The 26,859-nt window shown below is 33.3% G+C and overlaps 1 protein-coding gene across 1 annotated transcript in view; it reads right to left on the bottom strand.

Annotated features, from left to right (window-relative positions):
* The window catches only part of Aper1_8 (chitin deacetylase 1), a 75,964-nt gene that overhangs the window by 17,812 nt on the left and 31,293 nt on the right, over positions 1 to 26,859 (bottom strand). Inside the window, exons 4-5 of the mRNA XM_011190910.3 lie at positions 24,655 to 24,782; positions 16,439 to 16,581 (exon numbers count right to left, since the gene is read on the bottom strand). Coding sequence (XP_011189212.1) covers positions 16,439 to 16,581; positions 24,655 to 24,782 — 271 coding nt within the window. The remainder of the gene's footprint in view (positions 1 to 16,438; positions 16,582 to 24,654; positions 24,783 to 26,859) is intronic.

A 26,859-nucleotide genomic window follows, 5' to 3' on the forward strand; every position in this document is an offset into this window, starting at 1 on the left:
GCGAAAAAAATTAAGCTTTACATCTGATGAAAAAGAAGAAACACTCATTTAATTGGAACGCTTTTGTTTCGTCATCACAAAGAACAGAGTTTCAACGGTTTTAGACAATGTTCATTCCGTGGATCAGTCCCGAAACCTTACCTTATTACGATGGATATTACATCAAAATTGTATATAAAAATTTGGTAAAAGAAGGATTCCTCCAAAAAATTCGTTTCAAAATTTCCATAAAAAGCCAAGTCAAAGCAATATTCACAAATTATAATATGAGAAGCAATAGAAGAAGAGAGATGCAACCTGAGTTTATGCAATCAAGCCAATTGTAAATATGCAAAACTTGGTAATAAGTAAGTGCATAAATATGAGTATTAGGACACTTATACACACACGAACACATACATCTATAAATGAAAACATGCATTTGTGTGTGTCAACATGAGAAACAATAAAATATAACTTAAGTGATAACAAAATTCCCTTAGCAACCAAATCCCTTTAGTCATATGCAAATCTTAATTTGCACACAACTGCACAACAACCACATACATACATATTCATTTATTTCTATTGCATTGCAAGTATAATGTAGTATGGCTATATGTATAAAACTTAAAACCACAATGTAAATATTTCAGGGCAACCCAAATGTTTTGCAATAAGAACAATACTGAATGTATTTTATTAAAACAATGTTAGCAACAACAAATGCAACCATAGCGCATATACATGCATGTGTATATATATAATAATATTAGTAGTGCAATTGTATATTTAAGAGGTTTAAAAATTCGTAAAAATAAACACAACTAAAAATGCAAACTAAAACAAAAGGGTCACCCATTTATTTGCATGTCTATTCCCAAAATGTGTGTGTGTGGGGCGAAACTTTTGCATTTGCGGAAGTTGCAACAACCGAAAATAATAACAAATAACATGTGTATGTAAATAGGGAATTACTTGTAACGAATATAATATATTTATGAACGCATATACACGTCTATATATTTATATATAAATTTATACATATATGCATATTTGCAAGCTTGGTTAGGCAGTGCAAACAAATGTTGTAAAGTAAAATATAATAAACACAAGTGTGGTGTTTTTGTTTTTGTTAAAAATATATGCAAAATAATTATTAAAAATTTATATTTTCGTGTTTTAACAAAAATGTATAATATATATTTTTATATAGTATATTTGAAGTTAACTTTCATTCTATGGTAGTGTGATTCACTTGTATTTGATTACTTAAGCCTTAAGTTAATCTTTCCATCATTTAGTGGTGAGAAAAAAATCATATTCAATATTAACATACTTACAAGAATATATGTGAAGAAATTAGAAATTCCACAATGTCTTTAAAATTAACTCCACGTCAACTACAGTCTTATCAAAGTTAATAGTGTTCAGGAAAAATATAATGCGAAACCAACCTGGAGCAGACAACGCTGCATGTTGGCCTATAACTTCTTTATCCAGTATTGAGAGATAATTGTATACTTCTTGACTTTAATTTTTACAGCTATTGAATTCTAACTTTCAAATCGAAAAGATTTTCAATAAATCTGAAATTATCTAGAAATTTCCATGTACACTCGTGATACATCCTTTCCGTTTTGTATATTAAATTGATTTCTCCCAGGTCCACTGAATTCAGTAAAAGTACTATTATTAGAGCGATTTGGAACATTACGTCGAGATTCATTGGTTTTAAATTAAAATTACTTTAAGCTGAAGCTTTACACGAGTTGCCTCTTTGAGCTGGAATATGTCTGGTCGGTGAAGAGGTATGATAAGAATTCAGGCAATAAGGGTAAATGGGAATTTTTAGGAATCATTTTGAAAGTGTATCTAATATTTTTTGTACTTTGTAGAGAATCAACCTCGGTTCGGGAGATCGGTCAATATGAAGCGATCTTTTGAAAAATCTAATTGTTTGAAGTCACACTACAATTACTCCAATTTGAAGAATATTGTACATGTACATTAAAATGAAGTTTTAAATATAAATTTAAGTTTAGTTTAAAGTTTCAAGACGCAACAACAACTAAAGTTTAATTGCAATCAGTAATATATAAAATTATCATTGTAAACCTCTATAAGTAACATATGCTTTTATATTCTCTGCCAAGGAAAATGGAAATAGAAATTGAGACAGTATCGAATTGTTATCTTGTGTGTTTAACAGAAAAATACCTTTTTATGACGACACTTGGAACGAAAGTAGAGAAGGACGGAAGGAAGAAGAAAGTTTGAAAGGTCATACCATATATTAGGTCTATAACTTTGCTTCCGCCGTTTTCCAATAGATGTCTCTAGGGTCAAGCACTGGTCGATTAAATCGATTTTTTTTATATCTATCTTAGACATTTGTGTCAATATTAACCCAACAAAATATTTGTAGAATTCTGTTTGCATCCCAAACTTATTCTCAACTGAAAATGTCACTTTTTGAATGTCTCTAGGGTCAAGCACTGGTCGATTAAATCGATTACATCGTTTTATATCGATTTTGGACATTTGTGTCAACATTAACCCAACAAAATATTTGTAGAGATCTGTTTGCATCCCAAACTTATTCTCAACTGAAAATGTCACTTTTTGAGCTGAATTCTCGACATTTGCGGGAAATTTTGCTTTTCTTTTTTAATTCCAAGAAAAGTGCGGTTGAGGCTCATCGACATTTGTAACCGTTTTTATACAAAAAAAACTTCAATTTACAAAAAAAAAAAACGGCGGAAACAAAGTTGTAGACCTAATATGATATAGCATCTCTCATTCTTGTATATATTGTTTTTTGGTACTTCCACGACTTCTACTTACTCGTAGAGCTAATTAGCTTTATAAATTGTGAAAAAAATGAGATTTCATTTTTTTTTTATGGCACTAAACGTATCGATAACAAACCCATCGATTTTCACAATTAACCTCAAATACTTATTTTGGAGCTGTTACAGTTTTCTTTGCTTGCCCAACAAATGTTGGACCTTAGAGTTGTGATTTTCTTTATTTATGAAATGAATATCTATAGAAATTATTTGTCGAGCTGCTGCTTGGGTGGTTAGTTCCAAATTCTCTAAAATGTTAACTAATTTAATTAAAATGAAATGAATGAAAGAAACACTTTCACATTAATTCTGTTTTGTGCACAGTAATTAGATTTTCTCCGGAGTATACAAATAGTTTCCACAATTAAAGATAATATTTAATATCACTAAATAAACGAAAATTGCATAAAAGTTCTCTAGAGGATTATTTTCGAAAGACAAAAGCACACAAAGCACATTTATATATGTATTGCTTAACTGCAGTTGCAGTACATTTCACTGCAAGTATACAGTATATATCCAGAATACTTTCAACAACATGTAAGCACACTCATACATAATACTTATGCATATGAACATTGAAAAGACACAAGTCGACATGACAATTGCTGACATGGAAAACCGGCAATGGAGACACCAAAATTCTAACAGTTTATCGGTCACCAAGGGAATTAGAAAGTGCATTCAGCCATAAGAGTTGTAAACATATTTACATATGTATGTACGCTTAGGGGGTAGAACTACTGTTCGAAATATAATAGTTACTCGTGCCACAGACACCGAGCGTCAAGTTGCAATGCAACAACAAAATATTAGCAAAGCAATTCAATGTAATGATCGCTTCCGCAGACGACAGCAGCAAAAACATAAAACAGTAGCAATGCCGGTGACTTAGCATGATGTGTAGATGATGAGGATGAGGACAGCAGCAGTTCAGTTACATAATAGTAGTCAGTATAACAAAAACAAAAACCACATGATTGACGCCGATATAATAGAAAAGTGTTTCTACATGCCCACACAGAACTTTTCATCAACATTTATGAAATTTCATCTATATATATACATTCATTTTCATATTTAGCTAAAGTTTAGTTCCTTTCTGTTGCTCTAAGAGGTTATACTCGTATAATACAATAGTGCTTTGACTTGGTCACTCGCCTGTGCATCCTCAAAGGTTTTCTGGCTAACTGACGATGATGTTGATATGACTAAAAAGTCCTAAGTGTTATTGTTATTGTTTGCAGTTGTCAATATACATATATACATATATACACATGTATGTATGTATGTATATATTGTCTATGAGCAAGCCTTTGATATTTATACAGAGTCTAGGGGTAACGCTGACAGGTGGATAAGCATTTTGTACATTAGATATATAGGAAGAAAGTATGAAGAGAAATAGTTGAAAAAACTGACAAAAATAACAACAAAACGTGCATTGAAAAGTTTCTCGAAAGCTAAATATTAATATTTAAATACATATGAACACATAAGGCATTAGAACATACAAAGTTGATGCTTATTTTCCACTTGAGTAACAAATGCTGTCATTGGAATGGCAGAAAGAGCATAATTAGTATCCTGGAATAAAGTAAACTCCAAAGAGTGAGAAGGCCGATGAGCTAGATATACATAATTCGAGCAATTGTTACTTAGTGTTATTATCATTAAAAAAAAATTGGAAACTTTATTGACACCCTGTTTGTTTATGATAGCTGGGAGTTGGCTGATCTGCATTGAAATATCACTACTAAATTCCCATTGAAACGACCTCAAACTGACTGAACCCAAACCTTTTCCGACACAGAGCGTCTAAAAAGCAGAACTAAGTGACATCCTCCATCAAAATTGTTAATCTCGATTCGTCGATTATCTTTAATCTCCTGTTTTACTGAAACTGTAGATATTTTCGCCACCTTTTATAACTATAGAATATTGTTATAAGCTAAATTTTCATAAAATGGTATCAGTAAGCTAATAGCCTGGTATCTTATCTTTATCTTGCTTACCTAGATACATTTTGACCCAGACTTATATATTTGACAACCTGTAGTATACCGACAGTAATATCTTGTTTTCTTACTTGCAATTTCCTAATGATTGATGACTTTTTGGACTTTAAGTGCTAAGCAAAAGGATTTTAAATAAATGTGGGATCCCCAATATCTATTCGACTCTCAAGCGGATTTTTTCCTCTACTATTAATGTTTTTTTTTTTAATGTAATTCTAAATCTAAGGTATTGAAATTTTTTATTTCAATAGATTTCGCCGCTTAAAAAACTCTGTTGCCTTTTCCATGGCTCGTTCAGTAGAGGACTGCGCACCTCTCGTCGATTCTGTGGGAGGAGCTTATTCGTAGGGTTTATTCTTATTTGCCTTGGATATATATATTAAAGTCAACATTGTCTACATTTCTTCCGATTCGCTTTGGGTTATTAGGTGAAGTAGATACTATGAATTTTGACAATGTAAAAACTTCGGGGGTGATCGTTTATGGACAGTCTGATAGCTCCATATTCGCCGTAACAATAAGTAGAATACAATAATAGTACTATCTTCGCAGATATGTAAGGGAACTCGAGGCAGTAATTATACATATTTCTCAGCTTTCATAGACTTCCTTCGTCGAGTTTGACGCTCTTACCATTGACGATCATTGCTAGTGAGAATAGTTGTGATTGAAGATACTTCGCATAATTGTTCTGGAGTGTGATAACTGAAATATACCAATAAACGTTCAATCCTGGTAAAGAACCTCTTATACTGCCTAAATTCCACGAAAACGTAAATAAAACGCTTTTATACACCATTTTAAAGCTCACGCATGCTACCTTGCCATTTTTCTTTAAGTTATGCAAAGAGTTATTTACATACTCGTACAGCGAAGTTCAAGCAATTTCTTACCTAAAATTTTTGGCTGAAAACGCTCAAGTCATTTGCCTCCAGCAGTCGCACTTCAAACACTTGGTAGTTTGTGCACTTTTTAGGCCAAAGCCTTACCGCATTTAGTTTTTTTTTGCTTCTTAGTTGTTTGCGTTACCTTTACGTGCAACATAATGTCAAAAGTATAAAATTATTTTTACCACCGGCTTTTGAACCGAACCTTTTTTTTCGCTTGCTGCCGTTGTGCACTTAGTTTCGGGGGCGGTGTGATGTGTCGAAACGGAGTTGTGGGTGGAAAATGCTTAAGAGCTTTGGCAATAACAGCTGTTCATGGTACTCTGTACTATGAGACTGCGGACTACACGGCTAGCTTGTTGCGGCTGCACAGGTCATTACAAAGTTGGAAACATTTATGCAGTTTTCATTTACGTTTCCGCTTGTTTATTTTACTTTCTTTCCACGCGCTTTAAGCGTTTTGAAGTGATTTCGAAAAGGTAAGGTACACGAAACGTTCGAAAATTCATTAGATTTTTGATAAATTGAGTCAACAGTTTATGTAGAATAAAAGTGTCGAACAATGAACTCTGGAGCCTCCACATAATCTACATAGATATAGCAGGAGTTAGGCCGTTCTCAGGTTAGTCGGGTTGAGCTAATCCAAACGGAATCAACATTACGGTCGGCTAGGGAAAATCAACGAACAGTCTTTAGAAGATATTTTAAGCTCATACATCATCGAATCATTTGACCAATTTCGTGGTAATTTTGAAGTTCAGTCCAAATACAGCCATAATCCATTCTTGATCTGGCTACCATGGATAGGTAAAGTACATATGTATATGAGTGTTATATCACTATCTTCGAGCGGTCAAGAAATCTTCGAGCTGAGCCGAAAGCTTTCACTCGCATCACTGATAACCAAACTAAAAGTTCTGCGATCGAAGATTTTACAAGAGATGAAGGAACCGTGTCTGACAAGAGACCACTCAATCGGCCGTGGTATTTTTCACAACGATCTCATATAGATCATAGATCATTAAATGGCTATCGAAAATTTGATTTCGTTTGAGACAGGTTGAACGAAATGGTGATATAATTTCAGAATGATCGGACCAGAGACCGGATTCTTTACTACAAATTTATGAATCTATGATATATTTTTCAGTTGTTATGCTTTGAATCCAGATTAACCTATGTTAGGGCCTTACTTTTGGAGGGAAAGTCATTACTTTTCGTATACGGTTATCCTCGACAGATATTTTAATAAAACGGTTAGACGTTTTTAGCTTGAAAGTAGATATAATTTTCGGAATAACCTGAGTTATGATTTGTTATATACGAAGCCTTTATTTCCAGCCTTTTTAAGACTGATAGACTTTTTGAGGAGTTTTTAGTTTTTTTACTCAAGCCGGCTGAGGCTCGAACTGTCAATCCCAGTCAGAAGTATAACATAGTTTGACACACAAACTTGCAGCGTTCTATTTTTCTGCCAAAGAGGGTCTTTGGGTGCTGTTAGTGTGCGTGGTTTTTTCCTTTCGCTCTCCTTTTAATTTTTGTTGGCATTTTAATGCTTTCACTTTGCTTTTATTGCGTTGTTGCTTTTACTGTGGCTTTTACTGCTGCACACTTGCTTGAGTTGCTGATGGACGTTTGCTTGTGGTTAAAGCGTTGTTGCACGAACTTTCAACATTTTTATGTGCAACACAGTTGTTAGGCGACGACTGACTGCCACGTTAACGGCGCAAATACACACACATACACACAGGCAGCACCATAGCAGCATTGCTGAGCAGGTTGTCACGTTTGAGAGCAGCAACGGAAGTCGGTAAATTTTAAACTGATTTTGTAGAAGTTACCTGCGTGCTGTTGCCCCGATATTATTGCCGCAACGATAGTGAGGCAGCTGATTGTTCTGATAGCCGTAATGATTACCGGGCGAGCGCCCAGCGAGGCGTTAGAACGCTAGCACACTTTCATTCGTTATTTTTCTTCCTTTTGTGCCCTTGGGGCAAGTTAAAAGCTAACTACTTAGGAAGTGGTTAGACAGTTTACTGCGTTGGCTGCGTCGTTGCCGCGTGCTTGTAATCGCAGCGGTTATCACCAGCGTTATCACCAATGCCATCGTTGCGCGGCGGAGGAGGCAGAGAGGCAGAATGTGGCAAGGAAGCCACAATAGCGCCAAAAGCCTGTGGGGCAGGTTGAAATTTCGTTGCAAGACACAGGCAATTGTTGGGATTTTGAGTTTGAGAATAAAGTGCACTCAATGGGCATAGCGAAGTATCAAATTTGCCTGCGGTGCAGCAATCACTTTTAGCCTTATTTTACCAATGTATAATTTGCTCTTGATTGGCTAATAATATTATGTGCCGGTGGCGATTTTCCGAGCCATTTGCGAAATCGTTTCGTATATTTGAAGTGCTATTTGGTGTATGGTGTGCATTTTAAATTATGAAAAGTGGACGCATTTAAGCGACACTTAAATTAAAAGTAATTTATGCATTCCGCAGAAAGTGAGATCTTTTGATGTGGAACTTTTTAGACAAGGTATTAATATTGATTGGTTACAACGAAATTGTGTAACGTCACGAATTTGTTTAAAAAGTGCCACCACAGTAAACTTTGAACCGATTTGAGTCGTTTTTGAACAATACTCGGATGTCTTAAAACCCGAAAACTAATAATAATTATAGAGTTGCCACCAGTTTGAAATGAAATAATTGAATAAAGAAAATTTAAATGAAAAGTAACACTGCAAGTTGGGTACATTTTGTGTATATATTGGATATTAAAATACTTTATGCATAGGATTGCCACATTAATTCAATACAATTTAACATATAAAACTTAAGTTTTTATATTGGTATCAAACTAAAGATTTTTTTGGACGAATTAAATTGGAAATACTTATTGGAAGGGTTACCACCTGTTAGCAATATTTACTTAAAAAGCTATAACTATTAAACTTAACAGGTTTTAGAGAGAATTAAATTGGAGATATTTTATGAATTGGCTTTCCACCTGTTTGAAATTTTTAGTTAAAAAGGTAACAGTAAAGAAACACTATCAAATAGGTATGAAATTGAAGTAAGCCTTTATGTAAAACTATTTCATGAAGAGGGCCACCACCTATTTTATTATTAAGTAACAGTTCGCTTAACAATATTTGAAAATATTTTAAAAATTGAAAATTGAGTTCTTCAATAGTGTATTTAAGCTGATTAGCAGTCACACTGACTAAATTTTTTTACGTGATGGGGTCATGTATAGAAGAAGTTCACCCAAGTGAGGAAAGTTTCTGACTGTCATTCAATGTGTCAATGTGTCGGGAGCGATTCTTGTGCATATGTCTCAATCAGCTCAAGATTCCCGGTTTTAGCATCTCTTGGGTAACAAACTAACAGCCGTTTGAAGACGAGCTAAAGTGAGATGGCGAAGAAAGAAATATGAATGACGCGCTATTTTAGATCCGGATATATAAACTAAATTTTTAATATATTATACTGTAGAATGGTAGAACATTCTGGGACTTAATAAGCAATTTTTATACCAATTTTTGAGAAGTCCAAGCAGATTTGCATACTTTTACTCTTAAATTTCAATATCAGTATATATTATATATTAGTATCGTAAGTAGATTTAAGATAAGTTATGTATTTAGAGTAGTAGTAAAACTCTGGTCATATTTCTCATAACATTTTCATGGATTTTAAATTTCAAGCAGCAACTGAGGTTTATAGACAGTAACTCTATATAATTGGACAACTCCGTCAAATAAAAGCAGCTATCTTTTTAACAAAAGCCAACAACAAACTTTATTCTATTCATATACTTCATTCATATATTCTGCACTACTGAGATCTTGTTATTATTGTTAAATATCCTCAGAGATATTTGAACTGAGTTGTGTTTGCACTGCCTTGTAAAAAAATCAACAGGACTAAACAACAATAACTGTATAGAATAAAAGACATCACCTTGCTACTGCTAGTTGCCAGCAAACACTCTCTTAAATAATAATAAAATAATTAAATTTTCTATTGTAATGCAGAATAGGTATGCGGTTACGACTGCAAACCGAAAACCCAAACAATGATATATTATTCACCAGCCACCAACGGCAACAGCAACAGCAACGCACTTATATGGCAGTATAATTTATTTAACAAAAGTAAAGGATATCCTTATGTGTGGTGGTGATGGCTTACGTTGTGTGGTGTGTGTGAGTATGTGTGTGCATGTGGTTGTAAGCGGATGTGTACGTCAATAAAAATCAAACAATGCACTTGGCAAAGGTTTAACATATTCAAATTGCACAGTTTCTCCGTCATTGCTCACACACACTGACTCACTAATACATGTGCTTGTGTGTTGTTGTTGCGCGCATTCATGTGTGCTTGCTTTTGTTTTAGAGTGCTTTAGTTGTTGTTGTTGTTGCTTTGGCTTTTGTTTCACTTTCGTATTGTAAACAAGTAATCTAATCCAACCAAAAAAAGTTTGTAAATTTAATTTCTATTTTGTGTTGCAGCTATTGTTGCATGCAACAATGGCGACCACCGTGCGCAGCGCCACACGCACACTTCACTCACTCGATGTGGTGGGTTAATGCAAGTGTGCGGATAGTGTTCAATTTTGTGGCAGATTTGTTTGGATTTCAGCTTAGTTGATGTGTTTTTTGTTTTTGTTGTTGTTGTTTTATTTTTTTTTGGTTTTTTATTTGGTAGTAACTTTATTGCATGCGGTTGTTTCTTTTGTTTGAAATTATGCAAACATAAAATTTTATTTTACAGTTAATGCCGCAAAACTTTTATTCTTCCCGGTTAATGTTGTCTATATTTTGTGAGCGGGATGCTAACTTTTGAACAGAATGGGGAAATCCGCTGAAGTTTTTAGGGAATAAAGGAAGACTTAGAGTGGTGCTTATGCGCTGCAGAAAGCTTTGTGCAGATATCAACTAATTCAATCGATGTAGTTAAATATATTTCGATAAATCCCAATTTCAATAAAAAAAGTAAATTTTTATGGCGTTTGAGATGTGGAGTTCGAAGAGGTACAGAAAGTTTATATTAAAAAGAATTAATTATCTCCATAAAATTGATAAATACGCTCTTTTATAGAAAAATAATAAAAAAATATGGAAAAAATAGTTAAAGATTTTGATTCGACAAAATTTGCTAGAAATCGGAATAAATTTTGTTCCTACTCGAGAGATCATTTAACTTATTTGTGGTACCGGCTCCGTCGTTTGTAGAACGGTCTGTGGTTTACATTGTACATTGGCTTTTTCCATCTAATATCCACAGTCAAAATCAGTATCAAACACAATAACCAATACCATTTAGGTAAATATCTTATGAATTTTCAAATGTGTCAAGGGTTGCCTCTGTATAGAAAAATAATTTACGAAAAAACAAAAAAAAAATATTTCTATAAAACTACTGATAGCATACAATGCATTGTTAAATTGTGAAACATTTCTTAAATGTTCTTCAACGCACGCACTTGTGTCGCCTTTTGAGTGCGCAAGCACTTCAGAAATCCACACATTTCAAACTTAATGCTTCAGAGCATTTAACAAGAGTACTTGTATTTGGACTTTTTCTGAGGTCTGTACTAACATAGCACACAGAAACTTTTCTTTCGCACAAAAAACCGAAGTTATACTTGAAAAATCAAATAAATCTTGCTGTTTCAAATTTTTGAATGTGTGGAAAGCGCCGAAATACAGTTGAGAGTAGTTGACAGTAAAGGCGGGCGAAAAAACTGTGTAAAACGTGTAGAAAGCAGTGAAAAGTGTGGCGGGAGGAGTGCCATATTTTATGTCGCCAGGACATCAACGCAACGCGAAATAACTTGAAACAATTTGAAACGCAGTCACATTAAATCATTTGCTTGGCGCTTTTTTGGACTGGTGACATTCTGTAGCAGTTCAAGTGAAGTGCGCTCACAGCAGATAACACATATGTACTATGTTCGAGGGAGGTTGTATGTCTAAAGTATAGTGGTATATAGAAATATGAAGAAATTATTATATATAAGTGTGTGTAAAATACATAGCTTTTGAATACAATGAAACATATATCCCAATATGTCCAATCTAATTTCGCAAAACTGCGTGAAGGAACTTTTTCCATATTTAAGCGCACATTTTGGCTAAGTATAACAATCTGCAGCATTTAGAATTGTCAGTTGCATTGCATACAATATATCTTCTTTGCATGCAATCACAAAATATTTAATTTCGAATTTCAGACAATCCAATTGTGGTTGACTGAAACCGCAGACCACATATTGCTACAAATGATAGAGAATCTTTTATACTCTCATACAAGTGCATAACCTCTCGATCAGCTTAGTAGAAAGTTTCTACAGTTCAAGTATCGCTCTAGTCCATTTTGTAACAAATCTAGTTTGTATTTATTTTATTTTTCATATACAAGTAATACGCCAATATTTTTGGAAATGCTAGGTCTTCTATATTATGTTTCTGTAGTTCTAACTGCAATATGAATAATTTAATCCGGAAAGCTTTTCGACACAACATGATTGAGATAAGTGGACTAGAGCGAAAATCACTTAAATATAAAGACTTACTCATCAGTTTCATATTTCTCTAAGAAACTTTTCAATGGTTTCGGTTTTTTAACTTCTGATCTGATCTTTAATCTTATTCTTTAACCTTTAATCCTTAATTTTTAATCATTAATCCTTACTCTTTAATTTTAAATCCTTAATCATTATTCTTTTATCTTTAATCTTAAATTCATAATATTTAATCCTCAATCTTGTATCTTTAAATTTTAGTCTTTAAACTCATTATATAATCTTTTTCTTTAATTTGTAATCATTAATCTTTAATCTTTAATCTTTAATCTTTAATCTTTAATCTTTAATCTTTAATCTTTAATCTTTAATCTTTAATCTTTAATCTTTAATCTTTAATCTTTAATCTTTAATCTTTAATCTTTAATCTTTAATCTTTAATCTTTAATCTTTAATCTTTAATCTTTAATCTTAAATCTTTAATCTTTAATATTTAATATTTAATCTTTTTCTTTAATTTGTAATCATTAATCTTTAATCTTTAATCTTTAATCATTAATCATTAATCTTTATTCTTTAATCTTTAATCTTTAATCTTTAATCTTTAACCTTTAATCTTTAATCTTTAATCTTTAATCTTTAATCTTTAATCTTTAATCTTTAATCTTTAATCTTTAATCTTTAATCTTTAATCTTTAATCTTTAATCTTTAATCTTTAATCTTTAATCTTTAATCTTTAATCTTTAATCTTTAATCTTTAATCTTTAATCTTTAATCTTTAATCTTTAATCTTTAATCTTTAATCTTTAATCTTTAATCTTTAATCTTTAATCTTTAATCTTTAATCTTTAATCTTTAATCTTTAATCTTTAATCTTTAATCTTTAATCTTTAATCTTTAATCTTTAATCTTTAATCTTTAATCTTTAATCTTTAATCTTTAATCTTTAATCTTTAATCTTTAATCTTTAATCTTTAATCTTTAATCTTTAATCTTTAATCTTTAATCTTTAATCTTTAATCTTTAATCTTTAATCTTTAATCTTTAATCTTTAATCTTTAATCTTTAATCTTTAATCTTTAGTCTGAAATCTTTAATCTTTTATCTTTAATCTTTAATATTTTTAAGGTTTAACTACTAGAACATATTTCAACAAAAGAAAAGGTTCCATAAGAAATGAAAATTATTCTATAAATTTTACTAAATTGACAAAAGTTTTTAACTAAAAATGTGTGAAATATAATAGTGATGACGTGTTAAGCTTCTAAATAAATTTATATCCTTCTAAACTTTTTTCTGAACAATAAAAATTTAAACTTTGTTCTTCTACTTACTTGCCATCACATTATCTCACTCTTCACAAAAAATAAAAACAATTTTCAAACATTTAAAAATTCAACTAACTAGTTTTTGCTGGCCATGCGAGCAATAGCCATTCAAATGCTCTTCTACTACCAATAATTTCTGCTTGCTGCCAGCATTTTAAGTTTTTTTTATTGTATTTGTTAACATTGTAGTTGTTACAGTCGTTGTTGTTGTTGCATGAGTTGTATGCAAAATATTGCATGCAAGTTGAAGTTTGCTCATTTATCACAGTAGCGGCCTCAAGCCGTTTTGCATATGCTTGACAGCGTTGTTCATTGAAAGTCAGTTGTGTGCCACCGCCGGGGCGTATACGTAACTTTTGCATATTTTTCACACGCATTCATATGAAGAATGTGCTGAAAAGTTTGTTGCCACTTCAATTGGCGATCCGAACGATGCGCACTCAATGTGTGTGGGTGTATGTGTGTGTGCGTGACAGCGTCTGGTTGTACTGACAAGCATGTGTCAGTCAAAAGTGCTGATGTGTTGCTGTTTGCGCAAACTCGTCTGCTTTCAGCAAATTCGCAGCAAATTTGAGTCATGTAAACTTAATGCATTTGGAAATGAGTGTTGTTGTCTCTAAAGGGAATTCAATAATTGTTTCATAAATTTTAGTAGCTTAGGGTGGCTGGAAACAATAATTTTTTGAAATTGAACATAAATTGCTTAATTTTGGAAGAAATGATTCAACTCTGGTTCATCAAATTTAGATAATGAGCACTTTCGTCTTTCGGCTGAATGACCATGACCTCAAGTCTTGAATTATTTGAAGCAGATGTAACGATATGCCATCTAAATTCGACTCTCTGCCTGGTAGTTCCCAAATCATTGGAAATTCTTGATTAATTGTTGTTTCTTTATTCTAAAGGGTGATTTTTTAAGAGCTTGATAACTTTAAAAAAAAAAAAACGCATAAAATTTGAAACGTTAGATTGGTTCATGACATTTACTTTTTGAAGATAATTTCATTTAAATGTTGACCGCGGCTGCGTCTTAGGTGGTCCATTCGGAAAGTCCAATTTTGGGCAACTTTTTCGAGCATTTCGGCCGGAATAGCCCGAATTTCTTCGGAAATGTTGTCTTCCAAAGCTGGAATAGTTGCTGGCTTATTTCTGTAGACTTTAGACTTGACGTAGCCCCACAAAAAATAGTCTAAAGGCGTTAAATCGCATGATCTTGGTGGCCAACTTACGGGTCCATTTCTTGAGATGAATTGTTCTCCGAAGTTTTCCCTCAAAATGGCCATAGAATCGCGAGCTGTGTGGCATGTAGCGCCATCTTGTTGAAACCACATGTCAACCAAGTTCAGTTCTTCCATTTTTGGCAACAAAAAGTTTGTTAGCATCGAACGATAGCGATCGCCATTCACCGTAACGTTGCGTCCAACAGCATCTTTGAAAAAATACGGTCCAATGATTCCACCAGCGTACAAACCACACCAAACAGTGCATTTTTCGGGATGCATGGGCAGTTCTTGAACGGCTTCTGGTTGCTCTTCACCCCAAATGCGGCAATTTTGCTTATTTACGTAGCCATTCAACCAGAAATGAGCCTCATCGCTGAACAAAATTTGTCGATAAAAAAGCGGATTTTCTGCCAACTTTTCTAGGGCCCATTCACTGAAAATTCGACGTTGTGGCAGATCGTTCGGCTTCAGTTCTTGCACGAGCTGTATTTTATACGGTTTTACACCAAGATCTTTGCGTAAAATCTTCCATGTGGTCGAATAACACAAACCCAATTGCTGCGAACGGCGACGAATCGACATTTCACGGTCTTCAGCCACACTCTCAGAAACAGACGCAATATTCTCTTCTGTACGCACTGTACGCATTCGTGTGGTTGGTTTAATGTCCAATAAAGTAAACTGAGTGCGAAACTTGGTCACAATCGCATTAATTGTTTGCTCACTTGGTCGATTATGTAGACCATAAATCGGACGTAAAGCGCGAAACACATTTCGAACCGAACACTGATTTTGGTAATAAAATTCAATGATTTGCAAGCGTTGCTCGTTAGTAAGTCTATTCATGATGAAATGTCAAAGCATACTGAGCATCTTTCTCTTTGACACCATGTCTGAAATCCCACGTGATCTGTCAAATACTAATGCATGAAAATACTAACCTCAAAAAAATCACCCGTTATAATCTTTAGTCTATAAATTTAAACCACTAATCTTTAGTCATAAATCTTAATTCCTTAAACTTTAATCTTTGAGCTTTATTTTTCAATATTTCATCATTAATCTTTAATTGTTAGTCTTTAATATTTATTATTTAATCGTAAATTTTCAAGCTCTTTTCATTAATCATTAATTCGTAATCTTTATTTGCAGTTATATTTTTTATACTATATTCTTTAATCTTTAATTTTTAATTATTTAATCTTTAATCTTTAATCTTTAATCTTTAATCTTTAATCTTTAATCTTTAATCATTAATCTTTAATCTTTAATCTTTAATCTTTAATCTTTAATCATTAATTTTAATATCCAATCTTTAATTTGGAATCTGTAACGTATAATTTTTAATATTTAATCGTTAATCTTTTAGCTCCAATTGTTGACATTTAACGTTTAATCTGTTATATTTATTATTTAACCATTAATTTTAAATGTTTAATATTTAATTTTTAATCTTTAATCTTTGCTGTTCAATCTTTAACTTCCAATCTTCTATCTGTAATCTGTAATCTTTCCCACTAATTTTTAATAATTAATCATTAACCTTTAACAAATACTTTTAAATATACAAATAATAATGAATGAGTATACTATATATGGTTATGGCAGATTATCTGAACACTTACCTGTACTCATGCGACATGAAGAATGTACCACGAATTGTGCAGCCATTTGGATTCTTACGTTTGCCATTGAAGATTTTCAAATAATGATCGTAATTATTCAAGTTTACAGCACCATCGAAAGTTAGCAGGATAATTTGTGGAATCTAAAAGACACAAAAGAAAAAACAACAAAAATATTATAAAAGTAACGATAATTGCAATGAAAATGACGGTAATTGGAGAAAAAACTTATTTTGCACTTCAAAGGGAAAATACAGCAAAATCAATCAATTGGAAAAGAAGTGGAAAAAAACACAATAACAACAATGCAATGTAATATTCAAAGCGCACGGACTTAATTAGATAAGCACGCCACACTTTTTGCTGACTAAGAAATCGCGTTAAAGGCACGAAAGTGAACACAAGAAAGGAAAAAGTGATAGAAAAAACTACAAAGCAAATAAACAACAAAAACACAGCAGGCACAGCGAAGAAATGCGCAAGTGAAGAGTAAGAAAAAAGTTTAATTGCACTGTAGTATAACCGGATGAAACGAAGGGAGAAAACTATAAAATACAAAAATGTGTAAAGGAAAATAGATGCATAAAAAGAAGTCACATCAATTGCGAGTAATTTTAAAATAATCAGCACAACATAATTTATTGCGCGCTTGCCGGTGCGCGTTCAACAGCATGCAAGTCTGCGTAGACTACATGCCAATCGTACGCAGTCTCTTCTATCCCCAACATCAGTCGCCTACCCGGCCAGTGGAGTCAGTCTGTACATGTCCTTTGTGCCGCTTGCGGTTCGTCGCGCTGGTCCTTGCGGGAGTCAGTCGTCTGACCGCAAAGCTGCGACGCCGTGCAAGTTTCAAGTGGGCAAAAGCAGCAATTGAACGATTTGTTCACGCTTGGTGCGTCAGGCAGGACGACCGCACGACTGGCAAGCGAAAGTGCGGAAATGTAAGAATGAAAATGAATTGCGCTGATCGGAAATGGTAAAATATCAATTTCGCTTAATACATAAAAGATATTTATGAGCACAATTTTGCCATCTTTGTTGCATTTGTTTTTTAATCGAGACCAGAGACCAATACAAAAGTGTAAGAAACGCGTCGTCGGGTGAGTGCGCGAGCAAGTGGATTGAAATAGTGCCGGTTGCGGTGCTATAAATTGCGGCGCTTTTTAAATTGTTTATGTGTCGGTCATTTTGGGCTTTAAAGTATGGAGAAACAGATGTTTTTGGAAATTTAAAAATTGTTTGAATATTTTTTTATAAACACTTGTAGGGGACACTTGAGTTACTGAGTGCGAGGAGACTTAGTAAGTGTTGTTTCAATTTATAACTGTTAACGATAGTGTAAACTAACTAGTAAGCACTAGTATGCTTTGCTAATGGTTAGGAGCCAATTTATTATTTACATTGTCGCCATCATGATTTAACAGAGGTGTGTCCTTATACAACATCTCTGTTCGATTTAGAGCATTTTTTCTAATATTGTTCGTTCCCAAACTATTTATGATGGACTTAACATTTATAGGGCGCTCCTTCTGTGGTATCAAAACAAAACAAAGACCACAAAAATGATAAGAGAAGCTATGCGAAGCATTAAATAGTGTTTTAAGCGTCGTCTTTATCAGATAGTGATCGCAAAACGATATAATACGATGCTCCCAAAAAAACAACACCCGAAGTAGCCAATCTAATTCTTCCAGCTTCTATTGAGAATAGTCTTAGTTCATAGGAATGAGAATTTTGTAGTTAAGAAACACTTTTCATAAGATTAAAGATCGTAATTTAAAAAAACTGGAAACAATTAACTAAGAAAAGGCTTTATAGATATCTGAGGGTTATATAAGTGTCATAATTTTGGAAATGTAGTCAAAAATAATCCGAAAATTTTAAAGTTTCTAAAAGAAAACTCCATCAATTCAGTGACAGCTCTTACTTTATATTCGCCTGAAGAAAAGCACTCACTTTAGCATGTGCAATACCTAGTAAAATATTTGAGTAACTAGAGTTATTCGACACAATTTGAAGAATGACATATCGGTAAAGCCACTGGTATAAGTCAAAGGTACTGGTATAATATCTGGTAATATAGTTATTCATCAAAATTTGAACAATCATGAATCAAAGAAGCCTCTGGTATAGGTCAAAGATATTGGTATAAGCTGGTAATATTGCTAAAGTCTATCACGGCGTCGATTTAAGATAAAATAAATATATTATGTAGAATGAAGAGATTTGGCAAAATTTAAGAAGGGGTGAAACGAACAAACGAATGGTATAAAATACATAGGCTGGTAGAATCAGTTAGAGTTAGAAAATAATATATTGAAATAATCAGGAACACATAATTAGTGCTTTTTAATGTAAAATCTTTGATAAGATAGTGAATAGAGAAGTGCTGAAACGAAATTGGATCGTGCTTGATAAATTATCCGAAGGCTAATGAGGTTAAATATGTTTACGACTTATAATATTTGCAAATGTTTATAAAATAATTTTATGTAAATAATGAATCAAGAATTTCGATATTATATGTATGTATCTGCCATAGTTACATTCAAACCAACTTACAAATATATTGTATCTGAAAGTCCATTCTATTTATTACTTTTCTTCGGCTTACACTTTTCCCGAATTTATGTCTCTATTTATGAGTGAAAGGCGCACTCAGTCTATAATGGTATCCACTTCCATTCACTACTTACATAAATAACTAACTAACTCTGGATTAGATTAAGCTATTCAAGCAGTAGTGCCATTACACCGGGATAACCAACAAACGCTGCTTTAAGGACCCAACTAATAGCGCGCCAATAAACTCACGCTTCAACACAAATTACATACATATCTTCATGCATTGCTAAGAGGTACGCAAACAGCATTAAACACTTGTCATCAACATATTTTCGCACGACGCAAACGCTCATAAATCGCTTATCGAGCATTCAACGACACTTAAATCCACAATCTGTGGTGCGAGTAATGCAGCAGCGGCGATTTCTACTTGTGCCGCCTTCACGAACGTAATCAACGCTTATAACGGTGCATAAATGCAAACACCAGCTGACCGTAAAGCAATCTCGGCACGCAAATTGTGTGAAATTACAAAAAGAATCGATAAATATGGCAGAAAATGTAAAAAAAACAGCAGAAAATATAAAACGCAATAATAATGATAAGAGTTTGTTGAAAAATCGCTGGCGTTCAAATAAAAATAACCCATTGCTGATTTTATGCGCTTCCTGTGGCGCTCTCGTACACACAGCGTTGCCATGCTATACGTTTCGCTTTCGTTTCACACATCCATTATTTTTATGAGTTGTTTGTTGTTGTTTCTTTTTCTCATTTTTTTATACTTTTCCTACTTTTTTCTCCTTTCTGTTTGGTCGTGATTTATTTTCGTGGCGGAAGCGCACATTGAAATATGCCATTCAATATTATGCAAAATTCAGGACAAATAAAGCGCGCCATCAGCATATAATCAGCGCGATTGGTGAGCAAGTGTTTGGTGGCCTGGCTGGTTGACTGGCTGCTTGTGCGCCGCTAAGTATGCTATGAAAATGCGTGAGTTTGTGAGGGAAGTGAGAGAGAGAGTGGAGATTGAGAGATTTGTGTTGCACTTAGCGTCGTGCAACTGTCAACCTAAACGCAAATGGAAGTGCAATCCCCCAAAAAAAAAAACGAAAAAGAATTAGAGAAAGCTCACTGTAATAGCAATAAAAATGCATGAAAGAGTAAAGAAATTCGTAAGAAAAACTCGAGGCTTCCGAACTGCAAGTGCTGCCATTCATAACAAGGAAAAAATTGCGGTGTGAATTGCGGCACTCCTTCGTCAGACAGCGCTGTCATTAATCGTCGCTTGCAACACTGGCGCGTGTTCGTCGCATTTGTGGCAGCGCCAACTTGCAATATTTAATGGTCGATTGGAAATGTATGTATGTATGTCTGTTTAAGTGTAGTCACCGTTCGAACGCACGGTCTCATTCGCGTGGATTGCCGCTTAGCTTTGGTTTGCAGATTGAACTTGTAAGCGGTAGACTGGTGGTTGTGGCCATAAAGCGGTTTGTGTGTTGCTGGAATAATAGAGCGCTCAACGCGTTGGTATATTTGCTGCATTAAAATATGCAAGAAAGCTGAGGTTGCAATATCAGGCGACTTAATTTTTTTAGTTGTCGCGATTGGTTTTCTATGGAATAGATGGAGAGTAGAATAATGCATATCATCGCCGAGATATTTTATTTTTTGTCATACGCTTTTACTATTTTATTCGATAGTTGTAAATTTTTGGTGGTTTTAGGTAAAAGAGAGTGCAATAACTGATTCATTGATTTTAGTTTACGACAAGAGAATTTATTAGAAATGTGTTCTCAAGAATAAAACAATATAAAAGTAAAGATATCAAAGTAATTTGCAATATTCCGTTATTCTAAATGTTCGAAATCTCAAAAAGCTTTCTGAAATACCTTATACAGGCTCAAAATGTGTTCTATACTATAGAGTTTTAATATTCCGTAGGTGGCAACCTTATTTTTGAATTTCTGAAGCTTTTTATCGTTTTTGAAAACGTTTCCAAACCGCTTTATAAGTTTTTAAGAAACCGAGAAATGTCACATGCTCTCTCAATCCACCACAAATTTTTTTATAAGTCATTAATACAAACTTTACATTACTTTTTTCAGTTCTTTAGTATTCTGCATTTTTTCATTTGTTGAGGGGGATAACCCCATTTCAAAATATGTATAAAAACACTTTTCAAAAACAACACAGTTCAAATCACGTTTCGAACCCCATACATTATGATCCATTTTCTGCTTTCTATATTCAGGAACCAATCCAAGTCCTTTATTTTGAGAAACTATTATCCTAAATATGACCTAAAGGGAGAATATAATGGATACAGTTTTTTATTATTATCTTCCCAACAAAATCTTAGTGGAGAAATAAAAAACAAACGCTTCATCCATCCTCTAATTAAGTCAATTAGCAATTGCCTCCATTAATGGACTCAAATGTCTGTAGAGCAAAAGGAAATTATACTTAATCATAGATTTTGTTAGCTCCCTTCATAGCCTTCATACATACATATTTAAAAAGAAAACAAAATTAAATGTGCCAAATTTCCAAGTTTTAAATTTAGTCAAATAGCAAATAGATTACAATAATGGACTTAATTGATTTGCATGTGAAGTGTTATAGCTTAACCTCACAGAGGTTAATTGATCAACTAACCGGTCTTCCTCGATTAAGGCGCTGATTTAGATCGCTTTACCATACACATGAAAAATCTTATTTTACTACAATAAATACAAAAATGTATAACAACTCCTCGTTTATAGAGTAAGGTGGCTGTGCGAAAGACAACTGGTTTCTCCATTTTAAACTTAATGTATTAAATTAATTTGGCTGTGCGAAAAGGCTATTAAGGAGTTATTGGCAAACGATTTTACTAGGGATATGCTCCTCACGACCTCACGAATTAGATAATAATAATAAAATTTCAAAAATTTAAAACCATCAAGTTGTTCGCCATTATACATATTTCTGAATAACCCTAAAGCAGTCACTTGAGAGAATTATGCACGTAAGCCTTGCCATATTTAAATGATGAGCTTGTAAGTAGCTTGCTCATGCTAAGCGCAGCTAATAACAACCACGGTAAGCACGTAAAAAATTGTAAGCCGAAATTGTTATGATGAAAAAGCAGAAACTTGATATTGGAATTTTAATTTGCCAGCAAACACGACTCCTTACGCACGATACGACAGCGCTGCTTTGGTAAACTTTGCGCCAAAAATAATTAAGTGTAGCGAAGTGTAATGCAGCAAGTAGCTGCATTTGAGAACCTCAATCAAAACTACTGCTAACAACTAAGAACAACAAAATTTGTACTTACGAGTACGTACAATATAGAGCATCATAATCATTTACCTGCAATATACTATAAGTACATATATATGTATATGCGGGATATGCGCAATAGGGTGGTTCTTAAATGTGTGAAATAACAAATAGATATATTTCCCAAACTTCAATAGTTGAGGCTAATATTTATTTTATATAATTTTTGGAGCCGATTAGATTTGAGTAAGGTGTTACGCAGAATTTAGTTGTTGTATGAAGAGTAAACAAAATATTTTTTTTTTACTTTTTGTTAGGCATCAGTAATAAAGTATTTTAACTTTTCAAATCTTCAATCCGACTTTCTAAAAAAAAACATTTTCTTGAATGTACTAAGTACTACCCTAATTTACATATATGTACATATAAGTATATGAAAGCAAAATGAGGTAAGATTACGCTATTTCTGCAGTAATAATTATGGTGAAATGATAAATACGCACAAAATACATATAAATATATCATATACGAAAGAAGACTACCGCAATTGTCAAAATGTCGCTGTTCATACTGCATACTTATATGAACATTAATCATACGCCATGTACATACATTCCATTCACATTCCAGTGCCGATTCATATATAGTATATAAGTAAGTATGCCTTCATATTAGTTATACCATCATTACTATCATAGTTTTTGTTTTCCTACTTCTTATGAAACTTATTAATTATAACTTAATTAATCACAAATAAGAGATTAATTTTGTACATCGATATATCCTCTGTCCTGCCATCTAACTATTAGCTGTCAATTGCTGCCAGTTATTTATTCTCGCTGCCACCACACAAAGATTGTGTACACAAACACGAAACAGGACTGGAGAAGGATTATAGTTTTTATGTTAGTTAAGAACGTGGGAAATAAAAAGAAAAAAAAAAACAATCGAAATAAATACTTAATCTGTAGATGGTATTATTCACCAGTCAATGAGCTTAAGTGATTAACCCTGAATTGCTTGAATAAAAAGGTTTATTTTTTATTGATTCGGTAAGAATAAAATTAAAAACAGCATTTTAATGAAAATTGAAGAAGATATATTTTCTGTAAGTTTTAGTTTTGCTCACTGGTTGTTATTGTAATTATTTATATTATATCTTATTTATATAGGAAGTTTCAAGAAATAAAGAAATTATATATGAACATTTCGAGACAATATCCACCTTTAAAATATTAACTAAATTTGGCAATAGAAACAGAAGATCAGTAATAGTCTTGTTGAAGCAGTATGGTAACATTGAAAATTATTTGAGGGAAAGACAAAGTAATTGATTTTAAAATCATTCCAACATACACCATATTAGAATTACAATATTTAAATTGTTTGAAAGAAATCAGGAAAGAGAGGGAGGAGAGTGAATGGGAGATACGACGGAGGAGAGTTCAATATGAGCGAGAGTGCAAGCGGTAAAGACGACAGAGAGAGAGATAGAAAGAGGCCACAGAAAATTTTACTGTAATTAGCCTCAGTAGGACACTCATCCAGTTCGGATCTATGAAAACATTTATTAGTATAAAAATATTCAAATCCAGCTTCGGATCCATCAACGAAGAAGATTATTTAGCCTTCGGATATTCAGTGATAGGTTAAGTGCTCAATGATTTCTAATTTCTAAGTAGGTTAGCAGTTAGATGATGTGGTATATCTCACAGATAATTAACAGCGATGAAACGAAAAGTTGTGGGGTTGTAATTTTTTATTGTAAGCTGTCTTTTAACCAAATCATTGGCGTGAAGATAACGTGATAATTCGGTTCCAGCAACTTCTTGTTGGCTATTAGCTTGGCCAATAGAACCATAATTTTGTGGTATATTAAATTCTTAAATCCTCATTGAAATTCTTATTTGTAGCTTTCTTCCATTAATCTATTCACCTGCTAATAAAACGGAAACCAAATCGATTTTGAAATGCGGAACTTAAATATGCAACGGTTGCTGCACTATTTCCGTTAGATTTGTTAAATACCAGCATTCCCGGATAAAATATATCTGCAATACACTAAACAGTGAGCATAACTTGCTAAGAGCGACAAGCGAACAGAGTGTAGCTGCAACATTTGGCTGCAGGAAATCGAACGGTACAGTGGCAGCTTGCGCTCCTGTGACGTCAGGTTGCTTATTTATGCATTTATGAAACGGTTTGCAAGCGATAGCCAGCAAATGCCAACAATATGATAGCGCAATGCTTGGCGCCGCTTAGAGTTGTTGTCATATGTTGCACACCTACATACATACAATCTTATGTATGCTTAGCTATTATTCCGTAACCGTGTCGCTTATCATTTATGTAGTTTTGTTTCATTTTTGCTTTGTTGTTGCACTTACCTTTTCCGCTTCCAAACCGCCCGGAATTTGTGTGCCATCCTTTGAGCAGAAGCAATATGGCAATTGACACTCTTCGGTGTTGCAGCGTTGTGCTCTATCAGCCGGGGCATCTGTTGCTGGTTGTGGTGCTGCAAAATTGTAGAAGAAGTACGAAATGAGAATTAGTAGAAGCGCGCAAATAAATAAAAGAGAAATTAAATTGACTACTAACTAACTGTGGCACAAACAGGAAGAAAAGCAGAAATTAAACAATAATTCAATACATACAAGCAAACACTGGGAAAATAAAGATATATTCACAAATGATTCCGCAGCTTAAATATGTTGTAGATGTAGTAAGGGAAGCGAAATTGCAATTGGTCAGAAGACTTCTAGAAATATCTTTCTTGGAATAATTTTTATATTTCCAAAAGCTTCGTAAAAATCATAACCTCAAATATCTAGATGAGATATCCATAACCATACTGTGTGCGAAAATAAAAGACGAATTGAACTTTGGAAGGAGTTCTGACTAAATAAAATTTGTTCTAGTTCCGATAAAAACTTAATATTGGCATCTCGAAAACTTTTGTCTCAGGTTGGATATTAGAAGATGATTTATAGTATACCTATTTATTTCATAAAAATTTGCTTAGACCTCACCATATCAATTCTAAAACAACTCGATAAATATAAAAGATAAAAATACTCAAAATGTAAATGATGTTTTTTGAGATGTTCAATAGTGGTAGGATCCAGAATTTAACTTAAAATAATTTTATCTATAAACTCAATGAACAGTAAACTAAATGGGATAAACTGAAATATGATAACGCGAAAGGTGGATGCTGAAAACTTTTGGGGTTTTAAAAACTCGAAAACGAAGACTTGATTTAGTCACGGTTTAAAAAAAATTTGAATGTTTATTTAATTAAAAGATTTTCGTTTACAAAAACATATGTACACTGATAAAGCCGGTAGTATTATGAACAAATTTTCCAAAAAATTTTAGTGAAAATATCTATTGTGCTTTCATAAATAAATGTTTGAAGCTTTTGTGCTTTCACATAAAAACTTAGGAGCTTTTGTGCTTTTGTACTTTTTGTGAAAGTAGTCGTTGATCAAACAGCACGCGAATATTTGCTATTAGCTAATCTCAAAGTATGCTACAGCACCGTTTCCCATTTAGGATTACAATATTAAACGTAACAAAAGGTCTTGCTTAGACTTGTTCATAAGTCTTCTTCAGGTACTGTGTATTTAACATAGACCTGGCAAAGGTTTGCCTTGTGGGATCATGCAATGAAGAGGATGTTCTTTCTATGGATGAAATATGTTGGGTGAGCTATTGTAAAGTTCGGATATATTCTGACTTTAAAATCAGCTGATATGTTATAGCTTAAAGTATTATGAGAGCCTACCCTTAGGTATGATCCAGTACGTACTTTACGAAATCAGTGTTGACTTTTATTTAAACTGCAGGTAATACAGTTATATTGACGGATAAGCAGAGGAACTTATATTGTTCCGTTACAAACAGCCGTTATATAATCGACATTATGTTGCTTCTTGTGTAACAGTGTTGCATGCCGTATAAGAAGCGTCTCAACAGACTTGCTACATTCGATAAAATATATACAAGAAACTACTATTACTTGCAAACCAATCTTTAAATGCAACAATTCCAGTTTCTAATTAATTTTGCCGAATATTATGCTTTCAATTTATATTCGATTTTGTATTATTTTGCTATTGTTTCTTATAGTAATTGCTTAGCACCGCATGCAGTGGCTTACAAATTCCATTTCCAGCGTATGCGATATTGATATCGAGAACAACAATTACTATATCGAAAACAACAACAACAACAATGTCAACAAAGGCGATGCAACGATTGTTATTGTGATTGTGAAATTGCATTGGCATTCCGTTAAGTGAAAGGAACACTTTGCTGAATTATGCATGAGCGTCAAGTCGCTCTCGCTCTCCACCACCCGTTACAACTTGCTGCTGATAGAGTTAATATTGCCACTTGCTGTTTGGCTGTGTAGCTGTTGTGTAAGTATATATGTATGTATAGGTCGGTATGTATGCAAATTTTAGCTTGACAAAGTCTAATGTTGTTTAACTAAATGCATGTGTTGTTGTTATGTTAAACACACTTGTAAATACATATAAATATCGACAAATACTCTTAGACAAGTGACCTATCGGCGTTTGCATTTA

The sequence above is a fragment of the Zeugodacus cucurbitae genome, chromosome 5 (assembly GCF_028554725.1).
Source record: "Zeugodacus cucurbitae isolate PBARC_wt_2022May chromosome 5, idZeuCucr1.2, whole genome shotgun sequence".
Classification (NCBI taxonomy): domain Eukaryota; kingdom Metazoa; phylum Arthropoda; class Insecta; order Diptera; family Tephritidae; genus Zeugodacus; species Zeugodacus cucurbitae.